Genomic DNA, 26,097 nt, shown 5'->3' with positions numbered 1-26,097 from the left:
CAAGGTATAAACGGACCTGAGTGGTTGACATTTTTACATAATTTTACAATGATTAGCATGCCTTCCATTTCTGACAAATTCCAGCTTTTTAGGAGGAACTGGGTTGTTCACAAAAACACACTCACTTGCCCAGCAAATTCAGCATTGTATGGTATAAGCCACGGCTATGTCTCAGCCCTATGGATCCAGCATCAGCATCTTTTCATCTGAGGTCATCAGGAGGCCTGATGTCACTTCCTAGTTCTTATACCTGGCCCCTGATGACGTGCCAAGGTGCATGCACAGCGCAGATAGCCTGGCCCATGCACAGTGCAGCAGAAATTGACCTGAAGCCTCATAGAATGCATGGTGTTGGTAGCCCAGGAGGGTTTGGGTGAAGGGAGGAAGTGACATCATTATTGCTTGGGCAAGAAAGCAGGAAGTGCGGGTCCCACAGAAAAGATAATAAACACAGCAAAAAATGTTGAACATCCAACTGTGTAGCAAGGGGTGATGGCATATGAAAGAGGAGGGTGAAAATTCACTTTAACTGGTCTCTCTTCCTTAAAGTATTGTCAATTATCTTATGTAAATTAGCTGCTGGTATGGAAAATAGAGCTGTGATTCTTAGGCCCCGTACACACGACCGGATAGATCCGATGAAACTGGTCCGCCGGACCAGTTCCAGCGGACAGATCCGGTCGTGTGTAGGCCCGAGCGGACAATTGTCCGGCGGATCGGACAGTTTCCAGCGGATAAAAATTTCTTAGCATGCTAAGAAATCTGTCCGCTGGAAACCTGTCCGTCGGACGTATTCGGTCGTCTGTACAGACTCACGGGACACGTCCGACCGACCGACCGCCATCTCTCGCATGCGTCGTACTGATTCGACACATGCGTGGAAGCATTGAACTTCCAGGGACGCGCACGTCGCCGGGTCATTGTCGCGGCGACGGCGGGGGCCACGCCCCGCGTATTGTTTACGCGCAGATTTCTGTCTGATGGTGTGTACAACCATCAGACAGAAATCTCCGCCGGACCGTTTTCAGCGGATTATCCGTACGTGTGTACGTGTGTACGGGGCCTTAGCCGTTAGTGATAATTCAGGAATTTATAATACTGTTGAGAAGTTAGAAAAAAACAAGAGGAATGATTATAAAAAGTGCATCAACGCCAAGAAGTCAAACAGATGAGTGTAGTAGTCAGGTGAGTGAAAGATACATTGGGATTGGTTGTTATTGTGTAATCACACTTGAAGTAAATATGCCTTTAAATACTATAATGCTACAACATGTTCTCATTGTTTGTCATGTTTAAATACTTTATAATGCTGGTGGAAATATGAGCCCCTCTACTGGTCTCTACTGGTCTCTAAATCGTCCTGCAGAGAAACATCTATAGGCTTTTATTTACCGTCAAGATCATTTTCGGGTGTTTCTGTTGTATACCAATCAGATGAAGGCCCAGTTCCATTAACTGTCATTGCAGAGACTTGAAAACTGTACTGATTTCCCTTTTCAAGACCTATAATACAGAATGCCAAATATGCAACTGGTTAATATCAATTGAATCAATACCAATTAGCCTAAACTGAACTTTATATGGGAAATAAATAAAGAGATAGATAAATAAGAAAAGATAGATAGGTAGATAGAGTGAGAGATACTGATAGATACCGTATTTATCGGTGTATACCGCGCACTTTTTTGCCCTGAAAATCAGGGCAAAATCGTGGGTGCGCGATATACGCCGATACCCGCTTTCCCGCCATCGAGTTTGAATACTGCGCCGACATATACCGAGCGCAGTACACTTGTGTATAGTCGGGCAGTCTCGGCTCCTTCCGCAATCACGTCCTGGACGTACAGGACGTGAGCGCGACAGTAGCCGAGCCTGCCAGAGTGTACTGCGCTCGGTATATGCCGGCGCAGTATTCAAACTCGGCGCGGGAAAGCTGGAAACGAGCGAGGAGGACGCCGCAGAAGGACGCCGGACCCGACGAAGAGGACACCCGAAGCCGCAGACGGACGCCGGACCCAACGAGGCCGTCGATGGACACCGCGCAAGACACCAAAACTGTAAGTACAAAATCTTTTTTTCCACAGGAATTTCTGCCCAACTTTAGGGGTGCGCGCTATACGCGGGAGCGCGCTATACCCCAACCAATATGGTAGATAGATAGATAGATAGATAGATAGATAGATAGATATAGAGATAGATAGATAGATAGATAGATAGATAGATAGATAGATAGATAGATAGATAGATAGATAGATAGATAGATACTGTAGACAGATAAAACCATATATAACACTTACTTCCAAACATATAATCTAGCTAATGCTCTCATTTTCTGTAGTGGGTTATTATGTATTAAAACACTCAAATGAAGCTGCTAAATGTCAAATAATTTACCAAAAAAATAGTATCATTAAAGAAAAAAAAAGTACTCGCAGGTTTAGTTACAAGGCTCTTCTCTGTAAAGATAATGCAGGATATTTAGCCGTTAATACAAGTGAAATTACTCTGCTATGGCAGACGTCTCATTATCCGGGAAAAATACGCACTTAGCTTAGACAACAGCTTGCAGAAAGCAGAAAATTTCACTCAAACAAAATAATATTAAAAGCCAAACATTTTGTCTTGGGCCGGCTCTCTTGCAACCATGTCTGATGTGATTGACAGCCTACTCCATAGAATTCTCTTGGCAAAGAGAAGGTCACCAGGTCTTTCTTCAACTGTTCCAATTGCTCAGCCTGGGACTGGTATGTAGAATGTCATAGCACATTGCATAGTCAACTTGCACATACATAATAAAGCCAATATAGATGGGAGCCAATTAACCAACAAGCATGTCTTCAGAGTGTGGAATAAAAGCCTGTTTACAAAAAAGTCGATTATATTTCAAGCTCCTGATCATGTGGGTTCATCATACAATATATGTGGCAGAAAAGCAGGCAGAAACCCACACAAACACAGGGAGAACATATAGGGGCAGATCCACAAAGAAATTATGCCGGCGTATCTATTGATACGCCGCGTAATTTCAAAGTTCCCGCGTCGTATCTTTGTTTTGTATCCACAAAACAAGATACAACGGAATGAGGGATCGATCCAACAGGCGTACGTCTTAGTAAGCCGTCGGATCGTAGGTGTATATGTACGCTGGCCGCTAGGTGGCATTTCCGTCTAATTCCGTGTCGAGTATGCAAATTAGCTAGATACGGCGATCCACGAACGTACGTCCGGCCGGCACATTTTTTTTTACGTCGTTTGCGTTCGGCTTTTTCCGGCGTATAGTTATAGTTGCTATATGGTGGCGTACTCAATGTTAAGTATGGCCGTCGTTCCCGCGTCGAAATTTGAATTTTTTACGTTGTTCGCTAATTGGGATTTGCGTAGAATGACGTCACCGTCGTAAGCATTGGCTTGTTCCGGTTTAATTTCGAGCATGCGCACTGGGATACCCCCCACGGACAGTGCATGCGCCGTTAAAAAAAACGTTGTTTACCTCGGGTCACGACGTATTTACATAAAACACGCCCCCATCACATCGATTTGAATTGCGCGCCCTTACGCCGCCAAAGATACACTACGCCACCGTAACTTACGGCGCGCATTCTTTGAGGATTCGAAAAAAAAAAAGTTACGGCGGCGTAGTGTATCTTAGATACGCTACGCCCGGCGGAAATATGCGCCGATGTACGTGAATCTGCCCCATAATCTCCATTCGGGTAGCATTATGGCCAAGAGTTAAGCTACGGACTCCATTGTGCTAACCACTAAGTCACTGTTCCACCCACTTTGCACATGTGACTGCATCCTTTTCCGTTTTTTCCAGACTGAAACGTGATGGATCAGAGGTAAACCTTACTGCCTTCATACTTTCGTCCCTGTCCACTGTGGACCCAAACTGAATGGGAAGGAATGTGCAAAAACTGAAAGACTATCTTCTTCCTCCCCCTTCTCATGAGTGTTGGAGCAACAGTTAGTACAGGTGTTCCCAATGCATCAAAAAATAGAGAAGAACAATTCTGGACTCCCTGCATAGAGAATAGGCCAATTACAGTGCCAGCCTGTTACTTCAAGTCAGGGGCGGACTGACCATTCGGGCACTGCCCGAGGGCCCCATGCCACTAGGGGGCCCCATCAGGGTTGCCAGCCTCAGTAAAACCAGGGACAGTATGTAAAAATCTGTGTTTTTTTAAAAATCCCAAGATTATAGCTGCCCCGCCTCTCCAGTATCTTTTCAGTGTGTGTATGTGTATTCTGTGTGTATGTATACTGTGCGTGTATATTGTGTGTATACTGTGTATCAGGGCTCAAAATTTCAAGTCCTGAGCTACTAGCCAGGCCTCAAAGGTTACTCGCCACCAGTGCCCCACTCAATCCCTACCCTGCTCCGCCCCTAATTCCGCCCCTAGACACGCCCTCATAAATGATCTCATGAAATGACACTTAAATGTTTTATGCAAGAATAAGTTACAAAAATAAATATTAACAACAACTTTATCAGTGCAGCCTCACCTGTGCCCACCATTGCAGCCACACTGTGTACCAACCATTGCATCCACACTATGCCCACCATTTCAGCCACACTGTGCACCCACCATTGTAGCCACACTGTGCACCCACTATTGCAGCCACACTGTGCACCCACCATTGCAGCCACATTGTGCACCCACTATTGCAGCCACACTGTGCCCACTATAGCCCCACTGTGCTCCTTGCAGCCCCACGGTGCCCGTTGCAGCCATACGGTGCCCGTTGCAGCCATACGGTGCCCGTTGCAGCCCCACTGTGCCTGTTGCAGCCCCACTGTGCCATTGCAGCCTTACGGTACCCATTACAGCCTTACAGTGGCCATTACAGCCTTGTGGTGCCTATTACAGCCCCACTGTGCCCGCTGTAGCAGTACTGTGCCCGCTGTAGCCATACTGTGCCCGTTGCACCCACCATTGCAGCCACACTGTGCCCACAATAGCCCCACTGTGCCCATTACAGCCCCACGGTGCCCGTTGCAGCCCCACGGTGCCCATTGCAGCCATACTGTGCCCGTTGCAGCCATACTGTGCCCGTTGCAGCTATACTGTGCCCATTGCAGCCATACTGTGCCCGTTGCAGCCCCACTGTGCTGTTGCAGCCCCACTGTGCCCATTGCAGCCCCACTGTGCCCATTTCAGCCTTTCATGCTGTTTGTTAATCAGCTTGCTGGCTATTTAAGCTAATTGCATCAGATCTCCTTGGTCAACAAATCCGGATACTCTCTGCTGTGTTTTCATGTTAAAGACTTTTGCCTGGATGAATTCCCTTCTGGTTCTTGATCCTGTTTTCTGCCTCTGACTACACTGATCTCTGGATTCCTGTTTTACTGGCTTGTTCTGACTACCTGATTTCCGAACCCTGGCTATGTTTTGACTACGTTTGCACTGTTTATACCATTTTACCATTTTATTAAAGTGTGATTTTTTACTGCACTGTCTCAGTCTGATTCATGGTTCTTGACATTATCCGTTTACTATTATTTATTTTTCTATTGTCAATGAATGTATCAACCTTTGTATCTAGACATGCATCCATCTTTCTTTTTCATTCCATCTTTTACCTAAAATATCTATCTATCTATCTATCTATCTATCTATCTATCTATCTATCTATCTATCTATCCATCTAGCTATCTCATGTCAGCGAGTCTGTCTATTAAGTTAACTATTTTGATTACGGCTCTTTCGGTAGCCATATTACTTGATGTAGTCCATTATTTCCCGATGATACTTACTTTCACACAAGATTACGTACAGCACACTTGCTCAGTGATGCCACAGTAATTTTGTTTGCTTCAGTGGCTGGTGATATTACATGAGATAATGCTCCTCATAACGTGAATGATATTACAGCTCACTGAGACGTCCTGTGTCTATGAAGAAGGATGAAGGCTGCCTGTATAGGATTTCTATCTGCTATATTTTCGAAATTGGACTTGTTAGTTTTATAACTCCTATCTTCATAATGTGAGGCTCATGGAGCAGACACGGCACTTATAAAATGTGTATTTGCTACGGTCTGATCTGCAGCTACTGGCATGTTACCGTTTTTCATTATTTTTGAATGACTGGACTTTAATAAATACACAAGAAGAGACGTATGGGTGTTGCTGCTCACGACCCCTTAATGAAAATTCCAGCTGTCTGGCTGTCCCTGTCATCAATGGCCGGTGAATATGCCAATGTTATTCAGTAGAAAGAGAATATAATTATTTTAAATAAAATACAAATGCAAATTTTAGACAGTGCAGACATGACCTACTGATAAATAAATAAAAATAAATACATTAAAACATTTTTAGATGCAATCAAGTCACAAACCAAAAAATATTTGGAACTGGATGAACTTACAGGGCCAGATTCTCAAAGGACTTATGACGGCGCAGCGCCATGTACGCCGTTGTAAGTCCTAATCTGACCCGTCGTATCTATGCGACTGATTCTTAGAATCAGTTACGCATAGATATCCATTAGATCCGACAGGCGTAAGTCTCTTACGCCGTCGGATCTAAACTGCAATTTTTTTTTGGCCCGCTAGGTGGCGCTTCCGTTGAAATCCACGTTGAGTATGCAAATTAGCTAGATACGCGAATTCCCAAACGTACGCGCGGCCGATGCAGTAAAGTTACAACTTTTACGTTAGGCTTTTCCCGGCGTAATGTTGCCCCTGCTATATGAGGCGCAGCCAATGTTAAGTATGGCCGTCGTTCCCGCGTCGAAATTTTAAAAAGTTACGTCATTTGCGTAAGTCGTCCGTGAATGGGGCTGGACGTCATTTACGTTCACGTCGAAACCAATGGCGTCCTTGCGCCGTCATTTGGAGCAATGCACACTGGGATATTTTATGGACGGCGCATGCGCAGTTCATTCGGCGCAGAGACGTGCTTCATTAAAATGATACACGCCCCCTACCCGCCGAATTTGAATTCCGCCGGGTGATTTACGCTATGCCGCCGCAACTTTACAGGCAAGTGCTTTGTGAATAAGGATACGTTACGCTGCCGCAGAGATACGCCCAGTGTACAAGAAACTGGGCCATAGTATGTATTTTTTTCAACCAGATTAACTATGTATTTATTTTTTTTATCTTTTTTTTCATAAATAGGTAGGGGTAAGTATTTTAGCACTGTATAAAATTAAGATTTACGTTTTTTCAAAAAGACTATTTTTGGTTTTAAAGCAACGGATAGCTTTATAAAACACTTCTGAAAAATAAAGTAACCAGGTGCCCCTTTATTCCACCCAAGCCCCCATACATTATATGCAAACACCTAATATCCAAAAGTCAGTATTTGCATATGACTAGGCCTATACCCACTCAAGGCCTTGGTGGCTTAAAGTGGAACTATACTGCATCTGAGCACCACAAACCAAAAAAGTTTTTTAATTTATTTTTAATATTTAGCGCAAACTCCCCCATCCATTCATGTCTCCATGCTTTTTTTTAGCTGAGAAATCACTTTGAAAAACACTGTTCTAGCATTTCTGGCTGTGGCCCTCTTGAGTAAAGGCTCGTACACACGATAGGTTAAACCGATTAAAACGGTCTGAAGGACCGTTTTCATCACTCCAAACCGATCGTGTGTAGGCCCCATAAGTTATTTAAACTTAGGTTAAAAAAATGGCAACTTGTTTAAAACTTGTTTAAAATTTAACCTATGGATGGTAACCGATAGGTCAAAACCGATTGTTAGTATGCAAAACCATCGGTTAAAAACCCGCGCATGCTCAGAATCAAGTCGACGCATGCTTGGAAGCATTGAACTTCGTTTTTTTCAGCACATCGTTGTGTTTTACGTCACCGCGTTCTGACACGATCGGTTATTTAACCTAAGGTGTGTACGCACCACGGGCCATCAGCCAGCTTCATAGGTTAACCTAGGACAACTGTCCTTCAGGCCGTTTTAATCGGATGGACTGATCGTGTGTACGAGGCTTAAGGGCAGATGATTCATGTAGCATTTACTTTATGAAATCCACCTGCCCTTAGCTCTGGCATTCAGGCAGGAGGGTGGGCTTAGCTGAGAAACCCCCTCCTCCCCTCCCCCTGGGATATATGACATAATTTGCCTAAGCCAGAAACCAGGAAGTAATTTAGGAAATATATATATATATATATATATATATATATATATATATATATATATATATATATATATAAAAAGTTTAAAACAAGTAAATCAAATATACGTTTATATCTATTCAAGAAAGTTTTAATATGATTACAGTGTTAGTTACACAAGGGGTGGACCTGGCAGGGAGAACTTACCTGTGAACAAGTACCATAGGTTGTTGGGCTCTATTGTCTCCAACTCCCCCCGTCGGGTGGTTTTTCTGTGCCTGATTTTGTACCCGGTAATAAATCCATTCTGAGTTCCTGAGGGGGGTGGTAGCCAGCTTACTTTTATGCTCTGAAATAAAAAGAAAAGAAAAAAATCATCAGTTCATTGTGTTAAATTCTACTGCACTTGACCAAGAGGTTTTAAAACGCTGCAATCTTCTTATGGTACTAGTTAAAGTAGACTACAATACAAGAAAACCTTTACAAAAGGGCAACATATCCAAAACCTATATACTATACAGAGAAAGGTTTGTGGATACCTGGAAATTACACCTACAACTATGAGTGAGCGAGTGAGTGAGAGACTTATATAGCGCAACTCATGCAAACTAAATCGCAAACTAAACAACTATGACCAAATATAGGTGGACCTACCCTTAAATTATTGAATTCAGGTGTTCCCAGTGAAAGATCCTGTTAATGCCACAGCATACAAAGACAAGTGCACTTTCAGTGAAATTTCAAGTGCACTTTGCACTTGTAGTGCAAAGTGGATTTGCCTTTAGTAAATAACCCCCAAAGTGTAGTAAGTTTATTTCATATATAGGAACTAAACCAATAAAACAAGCGATTAGCCTCTTACATAGAAAGGTGCCTGATACAGTCTGACCCTAATCCTCTTATAGCTATAATCAAAAGTACTGAAAAAGTACTGACCCGCAAATTAACATCGGCCTTCTACAGTATGCTCATTGCCCCCGTTTCGACCAAATTGGCGTATAACAGATTGGGAACAAGCCTGTTTGAGTGCCCTTATAGCAAGGGGCTTGCTATTGGGAGCACTCGGAAGGGGGGAGGAGCCAGGACTGCCGATGGGGGACCCAAAAAAAAAAGAGGAATGGGCCTGCTCTGTGCAAAATCATTGCACAGAGCAGGTACGTATAACATGTTTGTTGCAAAACAATCGTGAAAGGAATAATAGTAAGCTGCCACCCAATTAGTGTATAACACTAAATAAAAAATGAATAAAAAAACAGAGGGGGCACTGATAATAAGCCTAAAAGATCCAACCAATAAAAGTTAAAAATGTGTGTGAAACCAATTGATATTCCAGCCCTTAACAAAATGTATAAATATGTATACAATTACATGAATAATAAATAGTGAAAAACTTAATTAAAAATAGTGAGCTTCATATATCATGTGGTATAAATGAATAAACATGTGCCAAAAAAACTAATCATCTAGTGACAAGAATAAATAATCAATGAATATTAATAATTAGACGTGCAATTAACGATGCAACAAATATTAGCAATTAGCAATGCATGTAGTGACACCACACCAATAAATACTAACGATGTTGTGCAAAATAAAGTCCATATAATATCCACGCCACCTAGGGCTTCATGTACACTGCTGCTGGTAAACGAATGTTTACGAACAGTTGGACCAACGTTTTTTTAGCTGCCCCTGAACTCCTGTTCACAGGGTCATTTATAGTAGTTTCTAGGCAGTTGAGTTTAGAAGCATTGGGCCAGATCCACAGCCAGCCGCCGTAACTTAAATATTCCCATTTAAGTTACACTGCCGGAAAATTTCTACCTAAGTGCCCGATCCACAAAGCACTTACCTAGATATTTTCGGCTGTGTAACTTAAATCCGGCCGGCGCAAGGCGTTCCTATTCAAATGGGGCGAGTCCCATTTAAATTAGGCGCGCTCCCGCGCCGGACATACTGCGCATGCTCACGACGTCATTTTCCCGACGTGCTTTGCGCGGTTTTACGTTGCGCCGGGTTTTGAGAATCGCGACGGGAGTAAAAAAAAAATACGAGTTGCGGCGGGAAAAATTAAAAAAAAAAAAAAAAAGACGGCGACGCGGGATAGAAGGGTCTACTTTTACAAGGCCTAAACAGTTTAGACCTTGTAAAAGCAGCCCTAATTTTGCGTTTGCAAACTAATACTTACGGAGAAGAAACGAAGCGTAAAAGCTTTGTGGATCTCCGTGAATGAATGAATGAATGAAAAAATTTATATAGCGCGGCACATGCGAACTGAATCGCCTCTGGGCGCTTGTTGTTTGTGTCTCATGCCTATCAGAAAAGCAGGGTTTTGATCTGCCTTCTGAAGGACAGGTGGTTTTGCTCCAACCGTAAGTGCTAATTTGCATACCCGAAGCGGCATTTCGACGAGAAATGCCCCCAGTGGCGGATGCGGTACTGCATCCTAAGATCCGACAGTGTAAGTCCCTTACACATGTCGGATCTTCTGTCTATCTATTGGAAACTGATTCTGTGGATCAGTTCCAAAGATAGAAGCAGGGATACGACGGCGTATCAGTAGATACGCCGTCATATCCCTTTTGTGGATCTGGCCCATTATTTGGAAAGCAAAAACATGCGTTCAGAATAGATGTTCAGAGGCATTTGAAACGTCAAACACCTGTAACAGCTTGTAAACACGTATAAACGCGGTAACTCGTGTTTAGCCACGTTTCGTTTATAAGAGGTTTCTAAAAAAAAAAAAATGATTCTAAACGCAAATGCGGCTAAACCCACGGCATGTAGACGCGTCAAAACGGACATTTTTAAACGTTGGTTATTATCTGTCAAGTTAAATCGTTCTGGAGAGGTTGTAAAACGGCCCGTTTACATTAAGCCTTAAAGTCCATGAGCCGCTTTTAGTTTGAAGATTCACTTCACACTATATAGTGACACCCAGTAAGCAGTGAAGATGCTAAACACTCACCAGACCACCATTGACTGCTTAGTTAAAAGTGGTCAATAAGCATTAGATATCATTCCTCACATAGCGAGGAACACCCAACTTAGGCTGGTGGAACATTTCTCCTCTAATTAATTACCAACATATAGCAAAGTAAGCACAAAGGGAGAAATATACTCAAAAGGGGTTATTTACAAAAGGCAAATCCATTTTGCATTACAAGTGCAAAGTACACTTGGAAGTGCAGTCGCTGTAGATCCGAGGGGGACATGCAAGAAAAATAAAAAACAGCATTTTAACTTGCACAAGATTAGATGATAAAATCAGCAGAGCTTCCCCCTCATTTCAGATCTACCCCTCAGATTTACAGCGACTGCACTTCCAAGTGCACTTTCAGTGCAATTTCAAGAGCACTTTGCACTTGTAGTTTGCACTTGTAGTGCAAAGTGGATTTGCCTTTAGTAAATAACCCCCAAAGTGTAGTAGGTTTATTTCATATATAGGAACTAAACCAATAAAACAAGCGATTAGCCTCTTACATTAAAAGGTGCCCGATACAGTCTGCCCCTAATCCTCTTATAGCTATAATCAAAAGTAGTGACCCCCGCAAATTAACATTGGCCTTCTACAGTATGCTCATTGCCTCCATTTCGACCAAATTGGCGTATAAACTCAAACTTTGCTGGGAGAGGGTGTTGGGTCCCCTGGAGAATGAGGAATGGGAAGAGGGGGGAAAGAAAAAAAAAGAAAAGGAGAAAAAAAAGAAACTCCACTACTGATATCAGCTATACTAAATGTTACATTTTCCATGCTAAAAATGTATGTACAAATGCTAGTATGATTGTACAACTGTTAATTTGATTACAATAAAACTTTGTTTAAAAAAAAAAAAGTGCCCAATAGGCAAAAATATACTCTGCAATTATATAGAGAACTTGCACAACCTGTCTGCCATAACCAGGAGCCTGTGTGCGTTCCAATTACCAGAAGTTCCGCTTCTATGCGTTTTGTCACAATGACGTCTTCAGGAAAACTTTCTAACCTTTACCCATTGTACCCATGTGATGGCTTTCCCATCACTTCCTGTAAGGAAATTAGGGGAAATATCTGCAAAAGGGGAACAGACACAAATAATAAGAGAGAGAGAGACTCAAACCTTATATTTCTCTTCACAAAACAAAAGATTTGGCTTGAGTCATGCTTTAGTTATGTGTAAATGATAGGTACACTTTAACCATTATTGTATAGAGAAAAATAACTTATGAAGAAGTCATAAGCAAGGAAAAAAGTTACCGTAAGTATTTTTTTGGAACTCAAAGTCATGGTAATTACTGTTTTTAAAAAAATGTGTTACAGTTTCCACAGCAGGAAATATCATTCCTACTTTAGCACTTCAGATATTCTGAGGTCATCGCAGACTTTGCAACTTCTTCATTAGCTCTTGTGAAGTTAACACAACTCCCATGTACTATAGCAAGCCAAATATAGACAGTTATAGAAAGAAGTCATCATGGAGAAGCAGAACTGATCAAAGTAAAGTTTTAGTTTTTTTGGAAAAGGAAAATCATTCTTGTTGTCTGGTTTATGATATCACATTAGATTTAGTAACTATGCCAGCTTTAAAAAAAGAGTGAAAATATATGTTTTGGATTTATATCTGGGCTTCTAAATAACTCTACTAATAGATGTACCAAAAGAAATTCACCATAATTTGAAAAAATATAATTTTAATACATATTTATAAAAAAGTTACACAAATTCATACTAAAAACATACCGATTTGACTCTCCATAATAGTTATACAATGATACATATAGGACAAAATAAGTCTACGTTTCGCTTGTCGCTTCCTCAGGACTTATTGTCACATATCAAAGAAGAGGGAATTGAAATTGGCGGAAAACCTTCAAATGCGCGTCATGCCTCATAACTGCCCTCCCTGGTGATGCAGGGAAGTCCAAATGCAACAATCAAGGATGCACTGATCAGCATATAATGGAGTGCGGTGGGAGACTATATGGATCCATAATGACAGATTAGCCACTGTGAGATGGTATTTTCTATTAAACGTTTGCTCTGATCAACATTGGATTCCATTATATGCTGATCAATTCGTCCTTGACTGTTGCATTTGGACTTCCCTGCTTCACCATCTGCTTGTATAATTGCTACAGACAACTGAAGTAATTGTCAGATTTTGTCCTGCAGTCCATCGTTTGCATGATATTCAGAGCCACCTATCTAACCTCCCTGGCGGTATGATACTGTCTGGAATTACGTACCAAAAGCGGTACAATTATTTTGCAATGAAATTTAGCGTTTTATACTGTAGGCCTGTAATTTTTAGGAATAACTCACTTAAATCTGACCAAACAAGAGTCTTGTAGGCATCCCGGGTATGATTTTTTTTTAAAACAAAATTATAAATTATAATATAATAAATAATTATAAATAATTATAACAAATAATAATATAATTATAATAAAAATTATTCAATAATGTAATCAACTCAAAATCACTGAAATTTGCTCAGTTGCAGAATTGTCGCTGTCATTACTTTTATTTTTTTATGACGTATTTCCCCACAAATCGCTATCGCACAATTCTGCAAGTGATTATAATTTATTATCGCTGTTTTCTAGCTGATCTAAAACCATTTTTGACATAAAGGGACACTTTTGGACAATCTACAGTTTGCAGGGAGAAAGAACAGTTTTTATTATATAAAAGTACATGTAGGGCACTGGACAGACCACTAGGGACAAGGGGGGTGTGTATTTTTTACATACAGTACTGTAATCTATACGATACTATAGTGTTTGTTTACTTTTTTTAATTTGGCGCCGTTCTCCGCCCCCGTGCATCGTAACGTCGCAGGGAACGGAGATCGGCGGCACACGGGGACACTGTGAATCGAGCGAGGAGGACCCGCTCGCTCACACAGCAGGGATGCATCGCTGGATCCAGGGACAAGGTAAGTAACTTGCCTGTGGATTCAGCGAGCAGGTAAGCCGCGCCGGTGCACACTCTGCACGTCCACCCCGAGCGTGACTCGGGGATACCGATCCTAACATGGAAAACCCACCCCGAGTCACGCTCGCGTTTACCGCTAAGGGGGTTAAGCTAGAATCTAGAGTGCTGCTGATGACCCAATAGTTTTCATATGCCGGCCTGGAGAGGGGAGTTATGAGGCATGACGCGCATATTTGAAGGTTTTCCGCCAATTTCAATTCCCTCTTCGTTGATATGTGACAATAAGTCCTGAGGAAGCGACAAGCGAAACATAGACTTATATTGTCCTATATGTATCATTAGGGAATTGCTAAAATTGTATGACTCCTATGGAGAGTCAAATCTGTATGTTTTTAATATGAATTTTTGTAACTTTTTTTATAAATATGTATTAAAAAAAAATGTTTTCAAAATATGGCGAATTCCTTTTGGTACCTTTAAAGTCCGCCTATAACTGTCCTAAATTTTACAATTTATAGTCTATTTGGATGTTGTACACCCTTGGTCCCCTTCTTTTTCTTATATCTACTAATAGATGCTATAGAAAGGCAACAAATTAGACTGCAGGTCATTTTTTAGTCAGTCCGTCTACTATTTTGGCAAATTCTGCTGAGTTAAAGATGAACTCCAGACAAAACCTATTGTATTGCTTTTACTAATTTACTGGAAGCCTCCAACAGAGTCGCTTGCTGGCATGAAGTCATTTGACTTTCAAAACTTGATTCAAAACTCTGCATCTGTCACTCCACAAATGAACAGTTTGGCAGTATGTCCGTTTGCGAAACCAACTGAATATTTCATTCCACTGATTACAAGTAATATAACTGTATGAATGCCAACAATCTGCTGATTGAATAATTGAAAAATCTCCAGTTATTTAATTAGTACTAAAAAAAATAATAAAATGTGCGCTTCATTCACAACAGCAAGTGTTCATTTGGATTCTACAATTATTTCTTTACTTGTAAAGCCCTGTTGAGGCATATGTAAACCTTAACAATTGAAAGCATGCTGTTATATTTATTCAGTAAGAGCACAAAAAAAATGTGTTGGTCCTGCAACTTGCCACCCAGACCAATTCTGAAATGTCTCTCCTACATGTAGAACATGACATAGAACCCCCAAACATTATATATATTGTTTTATCAAAGACCATAGAGAAGACAATGGCGGTGGTTGCAACTTTTTATCTCGTATGATATTTGCCCAGCAATATTTTGGAAAAAAAAACTGTTTTGTGTTTTAAAAATTAACAAAACAGTAAAGTTAGCCCAATGTTTTTGCATAATGTGAAAGATGAAGTTACGCAGAGTAAATAGATACCTAACATGTCACGCTTCAAAATTGTGCCTGATCATGGAATGGCGCCAAACTTCACTACTTAAAAATCCCCATTGAAGCCCTCCACTGTGTACCTACACCAATGGCAGCTGAAGACCTCTGGTGTGTGTCTACATCAATGGCAGCTGAGAACCACTTCAAAGTCAGCTGAAGATCTCCAGTGTGTTTCTACAGCAAAGGCAACTGAATATCTCAGGGTATGTCTACGTCAAAGGCAGCTAAAATCCTTCAGTGTGTGTCTAGGACAAACACAGCTTAAGGCATGTAGTATGTGCCTACACAAAAGAAGCTGAAGACCTTCCATGTGTGTCTACACCAAAGGCAGCTGAAATCCTTCAGTGTGTGTCTAGGGCAAACACAGATAAAGACCTCTAGTATGTCTCTACACAAAGGAAGCTGAAGACCTCTAGTATGTCTCTACACAAAGGAAGCTGAAGACCTCTAGTATGTCTCTACACAAAGGAATCTAAAGACCTCTAGTATGTATCTATACACACGGTAGCTGAAGATCTTCAGTGTATGTCTACACAATGGAAGCTGAAGACCCCCAGAATCAAACGGAAAACTATTATTGCTAATAATTTTAAGGATTTCCATTTGAAGAAATTATAATTGTTTCTGCTTTGTTAAACAGCCTTCCCCATCTTCCAAGTCTCTCCCATTTCAGTAATGCAGCTAATCTCTCCTGCACAGTTGGATAGTAATTTACAATATGCATTTTCATCTGCAGGACACAATAGACACAAATCTGGCGGTACCTATCTCTTAATTAAATAGGCTTGTTTACCAAATGAGAAAAGTTAATTCATCGTCGTACACTGACACACATATAATGACTCTTATGCCTTGTACACACGATAGGAATTTCTGATGAAAACAGTCTGATGGAATTTTTTCATCAGAAATTCCTATCGTGTGTGGGCCTATAGGTTTTTTTTTTCCATCCGAGTAGAAAAATAGAACATGTTTTACATTTTTCTGATGGAATAAAATCCTATGGGAAATTCCGATCGTCTGTGTGGAACTCCGTTGGAGAAAATTCCTACGCATGCTCAGAATCAAGTCGACGCATGCTCGGAAGTATTGAACTTTATTAATGACAGCTTAAGACCTCTGGTGTGTGCCTACACCAATGACAGCTAAAGGCCTCTGATGTGTGTCTATACCATTGGCAGCTGAGAACCTCCAGAGTGTGTCTACCCCAAAGTCCGATGGAGACCTCCAGTGTGTTTACACCAAAGGCAGCTGAAGACCTCCAGTGTTTGTCTCAAAGGCGACTGAATATCTCAAGGTATGTCTACACTAAAGGCAGCTGAAATCCTCCAGTGTGTGTCTAGGACAAAGGAAGCTGAAGACCTCTAGTATGTGTCTACACAAAGGAATCTGAAGACCTTCCATGTGTGTCTACACCAAAGGCAGCCGAAGACCTTCAGTGTTATCTACACAAGGAAAGCTGAAGACCTCCAGTATGTGTCTACATCAAGGGCAGCTGGAGACCTTCAGTGTGTGTCTTCACAAGAGGAGCTTAAGACCTTCAGTGTGTGTCTACACAAGAGAAAGCTGAAGACCGTCCGTGTATATCTACACCAAAGGCAGCTGAAGACCTTCAGTGTGTCTCTACACAAAGGAAGCTGAAGGCCTCCAGTATGTGTCGTCTTCAAAGGCAGCTGAAGACCTTCAATGTTTGTCTACACCAAAGCAGCTGAAGGCCTACAGTATGTGTCTACATCAAAGGCAGCTTGAGGACCTACAGTGTGTGTCTACACAGAAGACAACTGAAAATCTCAAGTGAGTGTCTACACCCCTGGAGCTGACACATGGCCCTCTACATGTGGACTGCAAGCTATTGGAAGCAGAACGGCACCAATGTGGGGAGCGCTGGGTTACATTTCACTCCACTGACCACCAATACAGGTGTTGTGCTGCTATTGTGTAGCCCTCTGGAAGTTTTCGGGGGGGTGTCACTCTTAAAGCACCCTACAATTTTCAAGTTGACTACCACTAGTCTACACCAAAGGTAGCTGAGGACCTACAGTGTGTGTCTACACAAAAGACAACTGAAAATCTCAAGTGAGTGTCTACACTCCTGGATCCCGACACATGGCTCAAGGGCTGCACATGGCCACTAGTCTACACCAAAGGTAGCTGCAGATATTCGGTTTGTGCCTGCAACAAAGGCAGCCGAAGTCCTCCAGTGTGCGCCTACACAAAGGCAGCTGAAATACCTTCAGTTTTTGTCTACACCAAAGGCAGCCTAAGACCTCCAGAGTGGGTCCACACCAAATCCAGCAAAGCAAATATGTCAGCCTCTCAATATTCTTTGTACCAAAGTGTTCTAGCCTTGTACCGAACACCATGCCTAGAGAACGTGAATTATCTGGTTCCATAATCAGGGAACATACAGAAAGATGCCTTGGGGACTGAGGATTAAAGGATTCAGAAGCAGGAATCTGATGTTGAAACTATAATTAGCACAGTAAGATTCAAACGGAAAACTATTATTCTTAATAATTTAAAGGATTTCCATTTGAAGAAATGATCATTTTCTCTGCTTTGTTAAACAGCCTTCCCCATCTTCCAATTCTCTCCCATTTCAGTAATGCAGCTAATCTCTCCTGCACAGTAGGATAGTAATTCACAATATGCATTTTCATCTGCAGGACACAACAGACACAAATCTGGCGCTACCTATCTCTTAATTAAATAGGCATGTTTACCAAATGAGAAAAGTTTATTCATCGCCGTACACTGACACACATATAATGACTCGTAAATCCTGGTAGAATTATCTGTGCAGTTTCTTTACCACTAACGCCAACTCTTTATGTCTTTTTTTTTTTTTTATATGCATGCGATGATGATAGGGATGTTACATTGTTGCGAGTTGAAGTATGAACACAATTTCCATAAAACTAAATGTGTTTAAGCACAAATCAAAGGTGTTGATTTGCTAAAGGCAAATAGACTGTGCACTTTGCAAGTGCTGTTGCTGCCGAGCTTAGTAAAAGTGACAAAGCTTCACTTTGCAAAGAATACCCAATCACATTTTTGCAAGGGCCAGATAATGGCAAGCAAGGAGCCTTCTATACGGCTATATGCTGATCAATGGAGTTTAGAGTGTATGTATAGTCAAAACCTTTCTTTTTAGTTTTGAATAGAGAAGGAAGGGGGGTTAGAACCCTTGTCTATTTGTGGCTCTATATATTCCATTGGATAGATTTCCATTGACTTCCTGCCCTGGAAATGAATGGTGGCAGGTACAGTAGTGGTGTGAAAATTACACTATATTCAATTCTATGCACTGCAGCTCATTCAGCCGCACTCCCCTTTGCAGTGACAACCCGTTACATTGACTTGCACTGCTTAAAAAATGTAGACATGGGCCCAGATTCACAACTGAGATACGACAACGTATCTCCAGATACGCCGTCGTATCTCTGAGTTGCGCCATCGTATCTATGCGCCTGTTTCTTAGAATCAGTTACGCATAGATAGCTGTTAGATCCGACAGGCGTAAGTCTCTTACTCCGTCGGATCGTAACTGCATTTTTACGCTGGCCGCTAGGTGGCGCTTCCGTCGAATTCCGTGTCGAGTATGCAAATTAGCTAGATACGCGAATTCCCGAACGTACGCCCGGCCGACGCAGTAAAGTTACGCCGTTTACGTTAGGATTTTCCCGGCGTATAGTTGCCCCTGCTATATGGTGGCATAAGTGCGGCGTAACAATGTTAAGTATGGCCGTCGTTCCCGCGTCAAAATTTGAAAATTTTGCGTCGTTTGCGTAACTCGTCCGTGAATTTACGTCCACGTCAAAACCAATACGTCCTTGCGGCGTATTAGAAGCAATGCACACTGGGAGATTTCCACGAAGGGCGCATGCACCGTTCGTGAAAAACGTCAATCACGTCGGGTCACAGTACATTTACATAAAACACGCCCCCATGATCCAAATTTGAATTAGGCGGGCTTACGCCGGCCGATTTACGATACGCCGCCGCAACTTACGGAGCAAGTGCTTTGAGAATACAGCACTTGCCCGTCTAAGTTGCGGCGGCGTAACGTAAATCGGATACGTTACGCTGCCGCAGAGATACGCAGAACTATGAGAATCTGGCCCATGCTGTTTTGTTTTTTGCAATGTACCTTCATGCTGTGATAGGACATACAGAAAACAATTGTATGCAGTCCTCATACCCGATCGATCGATGTAGAAGCTGCATATCACTGTAGTAGTCACTGCTACTACAGTGATAGCAGCAATCTCCTTGGCCCTTGCACTGAGCATATGCTGACCTATGCAGATAAATGGACATGGTGTGACCGAGCCCTAAACCAGGGGGAATTATTTAGAAAGTTACGCGTTTCATACTTGTTTCTTGTTAATACCAAAAGATTGAAAGAAGCTATAAAAAAAAAAGCCAGATAACAAATATCTGCGGCTTGGTGACAGATAGTGTGACATTAAACAGATTCTCAGCCTGAATTGGAATAAATGTCAGTAAATGGCTGATGATTATGAGCCGCTCTCAATCCAATATACTGCAAGCTCTAAAGCACAGCGAGCTCGCCGTTCGCCTTCATACAGCGTGTCAGCGGGATACTGCGGACTAGATGTGATGTGTGGCCGTGTAAAAAGTCTAATGGAAACTACTTACACTAAATCAACTACTGTGCTGGGTGACAGCTTAGCTTCACACTAAAAAGCTATCAAGTTTTATAAGAGTAACAACAATGTTATGGCAAGACGTGCAAGCCTTGGAAATTACTTCAGGAGCACCAGCAGTATTACAGAATTGGCCAGCTCTCCCCAAGCTGGCCAACGACTCTTAAGCTTTGGTGGGTCCACGTTGCCTCCCCAAGCTGGCCAACGACCCTTAAGCTGGGCAGGACTTGCTCAGGAGTGGAGTAAAAATGTTGGGGAACGGCGCAGAGCGCCCCTAGGGGGGCGCCCTTGGGGAGCTTTCCCCCCTTTGGTGCTAGGACCTCCAAACTTCGCACACTTGTAAGGGAGACTCTTGGATGCCGGTGTGTCAAGGGCACCTACGGCCGGCCGGTAACGTGTCTCCAATAGCAGTGCCCCTAGGACACTGATTAACATGGGCACCTATGGGGAAAATGGGTCAGTTTGGCGCACATCACAGCTCCGGCCTTTGGGGCTAGGACCTCTAAACTACCCACATTTGTAGGGGAGACTCTCGGCTACATGTCTACCAAAGGTGGTGTCACTGGCACCTAAGGCTGGCCAATACCGTGCCTCCAAAAAAGGACATGGGAGTCTATGGGGAAACAGGGTCAGCTTGACACACAGATAGACAGGTAAGCAGGGTCGTTGCCCTTTTTTAACAATTAAACTAGAACTTTCTTGGATGCAAATGATATTCTGAAGCACTTGATTGTAAATGCATCAAAACATACAGTTTTCTCTTTGTCCCCCTGCAAAGTCCCACAAATACCCGATGATCCTGTCTGTGAAATGTACCTAATGCAGCTTCCTGTGATGAGGTGGCAACAATGCTGCACTGCTCATGAATTCAGTGAGTTACCACTCACCTGTAGGCTGTGACTGTTTGTACTACAGTGGGAGGAGACTGTTGCAGGAGGTGGGGCTAATAGCATTGCCACTGCAATGGGAGAAAGCTGTGTTTGACCAGCTTTGTTATCCCCTTCCTGCTGACGTAACACATACACTTTATTGTCAAAAGTATTGGGACACCTCCCTTTACACGCACATGAACTTTTTTTTTGCAGGCAATGCATTCAGCAAGACAGGAACAAAGGATGTTTGTGGACAGCCGCACTCTGAACAATGGTTGCCTTTATTGAATTAGGAACAGCACTACAAGTCACAGCAAATTAAACAAAAACCTTGCAATTTTGCACGCATTCACGACACAAACGCAAAGTATGAGCCTAACCTAAGTTGTGTTGCTTAACTGCAGTACAGAAGAAAGTGGGGTCATTGACTTGGCTGCGCTGTCTGGTAGGCCTGCTTAGACATTAGGAACTGCTGAACAGAATTACAAATCTCTTTGGCAGGTGAAGCATTTGACAAATACGTTCCTCATCTGCCTGTTTAGCTGTTTTCCTGGAGTTCACTTTAAAGACAGACTTCTTGCCACACTTACTGGCTTGACATGAGAAGTGCTGAGACCTGTCACGAGTTGGCATGCGAGACTATAATCTTCTGACGGGAGTGTATAACATTCCTTGGCATGATGGGACGCTTGCTTTTAACCAAGCATAAAATCCCATTAATGCGACAGTGTGCACCATAAAGCAGTGAAAGGGTAGTTTGTGATCTTTTATTGTTTACACAAAGCCTGAACAGATTAGCTGGCAGAGTAAAATGAAGAGCAACGCAGGAAACATTTATTTAGCACAGTCACCCCGTTTCCAACTTTTTCACACTGGAAAAAAACAATGACGCCTCCGAATGACCATACACAGGCAGATCTTTGTTAGACGCAACAAAGAATCAAAGTCTGATAACAGCAGAATGGCAAAATAACGGCCTGCGTGATTCGGCGAGAGCTCCGGCCAACACAAAAGTAATTATACATAACGACAATTTATACCTGCTACTTCTTTAATTTTACCTTTAAACTAGACTGTGTATTCGGAATACAAAACGTGAGCTTTTTTTTTTTGTATATATGAAAGCTTTTTTTAATATATACCGTATTTGCCGGCGTATAAGACGACCCCCTAATTTTCCAGCTAAAATGTTGGTTTTGGGATATACTCACCTTATAAGACGACCCCCTTCCTACTAGTCATGCCTCGCCTCACCTCACTGTGCCAGTACATGCCTCACTGTGCCATTACATGCCAGACTGTGCCACCATTACATGCCAGACTGTGCCACCATTACATGCCAGACTGTGCCACCATTACATGCCTCACTGTGCCACCATTACATGCCTCACTGTGCCATTACACGCCAGACTGTGCCACCATTACATGCCAGACTGTGCCACCATTACATGCCTCACTGTGCCATTACACACCAGACTGTGCCACCATTACATGCCCGACTGTGCCACCATTGCATGCCTCACTGTGCCATTACATGCCAGACTGTGCCACCATTACATGCCAGACTGTGCCACAATTACATGCCTCACTGTGCCATTACATGCCAGACTGTGCCACCATTACATGCCAGACTGTGCCACCACCATTACATGCCTCACTGTGCCACCATTACATGCCAGACTGTGCCACCACCATTACATGCCTCACTGTGCCACAATTACATGCCTCACTGTGCCATTACATGCCAGACTGTGCCACCATTACATGCCAGACTGTGCCACCACCATTACATGCCTCACTGTGCCACCATTACATGCCTCACTGTGCCATTACATGCCAGTTTGTTTTGTTTTTTTTGCTCTATTGTCACAGAAGTAATGTACATGCACTTTCACTGGGCAAAAAAAGGTTTTGCAATTTTTTTTTTTAAATGACCCCCTGGTGTTTTTTCTCATCACTGTTGGAATCTAGCTCTGCATAAAAAAAAAACAGTCTTCAGTTAAGTGTCATGTTCAATGGATGTATTGACCTGATTTCGCCCATTGTGGGTGTTAATAAAAATATATATATATATAAAAAAAAAAACAGTTTTCATTGTAACAGGTTTAGTTATAAAAGTCTATATAAATGCCCTACCTATCCATTTATATGAGAGGCAGCATGACCCCAGTACCCCCTTTCACCCATCTCCACATTTATCGGAGTGGTTGTACAGTACGAAGCAGCCATCATTAGGCTGCATTACTGCCCACAGGCAGTCTAAAAGTCCTGCTTAATCTAACTGCAAAGGATCATGGGAAATATAAGCTATTTCCCCATCTATCTGATGGAGTTAACCATTGTTTTAATAGGATGCTTCAAATGGAAATGAAAAATGAGACGGCGTTGGAGTCCCTATAAACTGAGTTTCAGTCATTTTATTATTAATATGTGATTTGGCCCTGCAACAATCCAGCTCTATTCTACTCTATTTGTAATAGAATTGGAATGAATGCGAGCAATAAAGCACCGGCGGTGCGTTTAATGAGATGCCGGTTCCAGTAAGCCAAATCCCATATCTCTAAATAAGCTCTTTATTCTTAGTCAAGCCGATCAATAATTGATAGTTACTTTTTTTTAGGTGGAAATTGTACTTCATCACTGCTGTTTACCTTGCCGGATGAATGGTAATATTTATTGGGTTTTGTTTAAATGGTGTATTCTCAGACCGGCGTACAGATGTACTTTCTGTTCTCCACCGGGTGTCAGTGAGCAGATTTCTATGCAAGGCGTTCTAGAGTCCGAAGAGGGAAGAACGAGTCCCCAACACGGTTATATTAGTATAATACAAATGTGATCTTTGACTGCTTACAGTTTGTTCTCCGTTTGTGTCCGTTTAACTGGTCCTATACGGGCTTGCATTTCTTTTTGTGTGGTCACTCTCTCCCTCAAGCCGTGTATACACGATCGGTCTGTCTGATAAAAACAGACCTATGGACCGATTTCATCGGACAAACCGATCGTGTGTGGGCCCCTTCGGTTTGTTTTCCATCGGTAAAAAAAATAGAACATGTTTTAAAATTTTCCTATGGATAAAAAACCAAGAGAAAAAAACGATTGTCTTTGTGGAAGTCCATCGGTCAAAAATCCATGCATGCTCAGAATAAAGTCGACGCATGTTCGGAAGCATTGAACTTAATTTTTCTCAGCACGTCGTGGTGTTTTACGTCACCGCGTTTGGACACGGTCGGATTTTTGACCGATGGTGTGTAGGCAAGACTGATGAAAGTCAGCTTCATCGGACACCGTTTGTGTCCTCCATTTTTTTCTTTTTCTCTCTCTCTTCTATATGGTCACGCTCTCCCTTACCCCTTTCTTTGTGTCTCCTAGTTGGCACCCTTTATACACAATTTCCTACAGCTACTCTCTCTTCCCTGCCTTCTAACTCACTGCTAGAGCCTTCTAGTTTCTCTTTCTCTCTCTATGTGGTCACTCTCACCCTTACCCCTTTCTTGTGTCTTTGAGTTTGTACCCTCTCTATACCATCTCCTTTTTTCTCTCTCTCCTCTGCATTCTAGACATGTGCACACTGAATTTCGTTTTCGTCCAAAAAATACATTTATTTAGTTACTTCCCAAATTAGTTTTTTTTTTATTTTGTCACGTTAAAAAAAGCATTCGTCCGAAAATCCGAATTAATTAAGGTCGAATGTGTCATTGAAAGCTTATGGTGTCTGTCGAATGCTCTAAGAAGATTCATCTGAGCAGCTCAACTGTACGACACCGCAATCATACATTTCCGGTCGAAAGTTCCGCCCACAAGCTATAGAAGAATTCTAATGTTGTATGACACTAGTAATAATTATATTTATAAATTATTATTACTAGTCAACCAACATTCAAATTCTTCTATAGCCTATGGGCCGAGCATTTATCCGGAAATGTATGATTGCGGCGTCTTACAGTTTAGCTGCTCCATCGAATCTTCTTAGAACTTTCGACAGACACCGTAAGCCTTCAATGACAGATTTGACGTTTGTATGTTTTTTGCTGCTTCGTCAAATCTTCGTCATTTATGTCGATTGGTCTTCCCCAACACTGTCTCTATAATGTCAAATCTTTTCTCTCTATGTAGAATCATCTTGGACTAATATAGTTAAGGTTAGGCACATTCGACCGCAGATTCGATAGACACACATTGCTATTGTCAGCTTCATGTCGAATCTTTTATCCATATCAAACTGTTGTAGCAACGAAAACGAAAATAAAGCAATTTTTTATGTCAGATCTTTTGGATTTTGGATTCTGCGCGTTTGTTTTCGTTTGTTAAAACGATAAAGAAAATACCCAAAATTCGGACAAGAATCCATTCGGACGAAGATGAACGCACATGTCTACTGCCTTCTAATTAGCTATCTGAGGCCTCTAGTCTCCCTCTCTTCTATGTGGTCACTCTCACCCTTACTCCTCTCCTGCATCTTATGTCTCCTAGTTTGCACCCCCTCTACACTGTTTTCTGCTTTCTCTATCCTCTCTTTGTTCAGATTCTTGCCTCTCTCTTTTGCCTTCTAATGCCCTGTCTGAGTGTAGGCATGTGCAGTCTGTACTCCCCAATTTAGGTGGTGGTCATCCGAAGTGGCAATTCAGAAGGGGAAGGAAGTCATGAGGAACTTGGTTCCTCTCTGATTTCCTGCAGTCACCAGGGGAACAGCTGTCTGATTGGATGCTGGTGCGTCTCGTGACCTCTGAAGCCATCTTGGATGATTTAGTGTGCATTGTGCGAGTGGTTAGTGTAGGGACAGGTTCTCCTTCTGTCAGGGACAGTGCATAATGGCAGGGAGAGGTTCCAGAGCAGTAGGGAAAGTGCAGGGATTACGCTATCTCCTCTCAGGCCTTTGTTTTTGGGTCTGGTCCAGCAAATCTGCATTCCCACTCCTTGCTGCAGAAGCAAGATAAAGTTCCTTTGTTACTGTTGTAAGTGATTCCGGTTGGCTGTGCCTACCTACTGGGCTTACTGTAATTGTGCATTGTGGGACTTTCTTAATACGCTGTTTCCATTCTCTGCTGCCAGCGCACCACGGTGCACCCTAGCCACATTATTCGTTAACTTCCTCCTATGCTCTCTCTTTTCTATGCGGTTAATCTCTCCCTTACCCCTCTTCCATGTCTCGTTTCTCTTAGTTTGCACCCTCTCTATACCA

General features: G+C 42.3%; 1 protein-coding gene across 1 annotated transcript in view; it reads right to left on the bottom strand.

Annotated features, from left to right (window-relative positions):
* The window catches only part of DCC (DCC netrin 1 receptor), an 833,538-nt gene that overhangs the window by 140,882 nt on the left and 666,559 nt on the right, over positions 1–26,097 (bottom strand). The window contains exons 13-14 of the mRNA XM_040337108.1: positions 8,293–8,434; positions 1,393–1,503 (exon numbers count right to left, since the gene is read on the bottom strand). Coding sequence (XP_040193042.1) covers positions 1,393–1,503; positions 8,293–8,434 — 253 coding nt within the window. The remainder of the gene's footprint in view (positions 1–1,392; positions 1,504–8,292; positions 8,435–26,097) is intronic.

This window comes from Rana temporaria, chromosome 1 (assembly GCF_905171775.1).
Source record: "Rana temporaria chromosome 1, aRanTem1.1, whole genome shotgun sequence".
In the NCBI taxonomy this organism is placed as follows: Eukaryota; Metazoa; Chordata; class Amphibia; order Anura; family Ranidae; genus Rana; species Rana temporaria.
This window is presented reverse-complemented; position numbering and strand designations above follow the sequence as displayed.